Below are 3,355 nucleotides of genomic sequence, written 5' to 3'. Positions count from 1 at the left end.
ATATATCGCCAAAAAAGTTCCATAAAAATCAATCTAATTTTTTTTTTCAACAGTTAATTACAAGAAAAGGGCTCGGTAGATTTTCACCTAAAACTAATCAGTGTCATTCTCAACTAATATATTTCGAACAGTTTTTGATTTTTCAAAATAGATTCGGTAATCGGAGCTTAAATGTGGACAAAAAGTTTAACACTTTTTCCAAATTACAAAGAAACGGCTTGGCAGATCGTCGCACAAAATCGACACACAATAGCCATCATTAAGATGCATCATATGGTTTTTAAATTTCTCAAATCGGTTCAGGCGTTTTTGAGCAAACATCGATAAAAGACCTAATTTTAACAAATGCCAAAAAAATTATAATATTTTTTGCAAACTTTGAAGAATTCTTAAATTTAAACGACTTGTCCGTAACGACTTGTCCGTAACGACTTGTCCGTAATATTTTAGTATGATCTATAAAAGTATGGAATCTACCGAAAAAAAAATCTGAAAAATTTGATACGTATTCGATTAATTGGAGTTAGTAATGACTATATAAGGGGAATATGAATTATATAATATTTGTTCACGCCAACACAGTAATAACAGTTGTTCCATAATTAACATGGCGAATAGAAAAATAAAAGAAAATCAATCTAAATCCACTAACGGAAAACAATGTTATTAATTGAACAATTTTCGAATTGGAATATTACGAAAACACAATAATTTATAACAAGCTTAATTGGTCCTTCAAAGAAATCATACGGAGCAACAATATTAATCAATACTCCAGTCAATGGAGCGTTTTTGGTCTGAATTTTTTTACTGCGCTCCAATTTGCATGAAATTTTGGAATTAGGTTCATCTTATCCTCGAGTACCCAAAAGTGAAAATAAATTGATTCATCGAGCATCACTCGGGGGGATGACGCGCCTTCTCAGTAGTGTAATTTTATTTTTTTTCAAAATAACGTCGGATATCAATAGAAGAACTAATTATTAGAAAACTAGTGGCATCGTGCCTCAAGGCAAATTGCTGGAACTTCCCGTACCGGAACGAAAAGTTCGAGAAATATTAAATGTTTTCAAATAGATTATCATAAATCAATACTGTAACATTTTTTAATATTTATAAGAATTATATAAACTGAACTAGCTGACCCGACAGACTTCGTTCTGTCAAAAAAATCTACCAAATCGATTCTGATTGCTCTGTTGATCTCTTAAGGTTCTGTCAAAGCATCAAAAGATTTTTTATGCGTCATTGTACATTCATTCCAAACGATCAATTGAGAGTTCTTCGAAATGTTGCAAGTTGGAGTTTCATTGCTTTGCATATTTAATGGCAATTTTAGTGCTGAATGGGCTGTTCGACCACCTTCAAGTAAAGTTGCTGCGATTTCCGATGAAGCGAGTGCAAGTGCAATTTTGTTTTGTGAGCGAATTGTTGCTAATATTAATAAAATCAAAAAAGTTTTTCCTGTACCACCAGGTGCATCTAAGAAGTAAATCCCCCAGTTCCATCATTTGTTACTTTCATAAGAGTATCAAATACATACTTTTGTTGTTCATTCAACAGTGGAAGTTTTGTTTCGATTAATTCTTTCAAATTGGTTAAAAGCATCATGCATTGGACGATTGGGCGCGGCCAGGCCTAATTGAATTAATAGTTTGTTTGACATCATCAAGCACATGTTTTCAATTGAAATCAATGCTTCGTTGCAAATTTCTTTATTGATATTTACTGCATATTTGGATTTCCCATTCTATTCCGTATTTGACACAAAATATCATCACACATATTTTGTGTTTACATGATCCACAAATCAATTGGGTTTGATGGAAAGCATGTGGATATGATTATAGAAAACAATGTTCGTATTTGATGAGTGTGTGAAGATATTACAGCATCGCTGAGAGTTTGATCTCAATGAGCGTCACTTTCTAGCAATTGTAAACGTTGACGGGCTTCTCTGTAGGATCCACACAATTCACCATCAACAGTTCGTAAATGTTGGAATGACGTTGGACCACGTACATTGACTAATAGCAGTCGTAAACAAAAACATTCACCATGGCTTCGATGTACTGAATAAATTCGATCAATCGCATCGGTGGAATATACATCTGTGTATGTATGGTACTGGTTTTCCTTGTTTCCGTCGTATAAATCTTCTTGATTCCAAGTATAATATTTTTGCATTTCAGAATATAGCAGTGTTTGTGCAAGATTATCGTTTTCACATGTCTCAAAAAAACTTGTTAATGTAGTAGATGGTGGCTGAGCAGCTCTTTGATCTGCGTTCACTGCTGTAAAGTACACCCTTTGCCAATTTTCTAAATGCACAGCTAAGTAAATAACAGAAGGGTGTCTCTCATGCATTGGAAAATTAAATATTCCCCAAATTGCTTCATTACTACTAACATAGCGCCCCATTTGGTATTGAGTAACTTTTCTGTTCATTTCGGCCGTCATGTTCTTGTGCAGTACGATTAGATCGGTAATTAGCTTGGTTTGTAGCATTTCGTTACCTCGTCTTATAGGATGCAATATTAAAATATTGTGTCACATGTAATAACTTTTTATTCATAGGTAGATAACAAAACACTACAAACAAAACAAAAGCACACTCAGTAGAGAAAATGCAAAAAAAACCACCGGCATGGGCGGCAAATAGATATTAACATTGATTTTTTTAATCTTATATGACTTGAAGTCAAATTCTTTAACGCCATACCAATTTTATCGACTGCCGAAAGTAAAACAAAAGAAATAATATCGAAAAGCCGACTACGATTGGAACCGCAGAAACCATGATTGCTACCTTTGCAGATGATACGGGAATTCTAGCTCAACATGACAACCAATTGCTTGCCTCGGAAATTCTACAAAAACATGTAGATGAAGTAGAAAAGTGGATGAAATTATGGAGAATAAAAGTTGTTCGAGCCTCACAAATTTTATTTATCCATCTCCCTCTACCTATATACTAAACTCCTTCTAATCTGTAATAAGAAATTATCCATTCTGTACGCATAACTTGAACCGTGAACATCAAACAAATAAATACTATTAATAACTAACTAACTTATTTAACTTACATATTTTTAAAGGTCAGATATAGCCATTCTAATGATAAATTATATTTGGTCCTTCGAGGTAATAAAGTGACTGTGCATAGTGATTTTTAATTGACTTTTTTAATAAACATTGCGCCGGGCGCTTACATTTTTTGGTCCGATCGAGCCGGATTCGACCTCCAGTGAAAAACTAGTTACAATTAACAAAACTACTATTATTAACAACAACTATTATTAACAAAAAAAAGTGCACAGTGATTTCCGACACAGCGTAATCTTCTGGAGCCACT

General features: G+C 33.6%; 1 protein-coding gene across 1 annotated transcript; it reads right to left on the bottom strand.

Annotated features, from left to right (window-relative positions):
- Positions 1-1,911: 1,911 nt before the first annotated feature.
- Positions 1,912-2,460, bottom strand: LOC113388185. The gene has a single exon (XM_026625589.1). It carries the CDS (start codon positions 2,458-2,460, stop codon positions 1,912-1,914), a length of 549 nt encoding a protein of 182 aa, XP_026481374.1.
- Positions 2,461-3,355: the final 895 nt, after the last annotated feature.

Source organism: Ctenocephalides felis, unplaced genomic scaffold (genome assembly GCF_003426905.1).
Source record: "Ctenocephalides felis isolate EL2017-DRISC unplaced genomic scaffold, ASM342690v1 CF-g0.4_SCAFFOLD_00845, whole genome shotgun sequence".
Lineage (NCBI taxonomy): Eukaryota > Metazoa > Arthropoda > Insecta > Siphonaptera > Pulicidae > Ctenocephalides > Ctenocephalides felis.
This window is presented reverse-complemented; position numbering and strand designations above follow the sequence as displayed.

Bases quoted from the DNA above. Each gene is read 5' to 3' on its own strand.
- LOC113388185 (XM_026625589.1), bottom strand. From the start codon at position 2,460: ATGACGGCCGAAATGAACAGAAAAGTTACTCAATACCAAATGGGGCGC.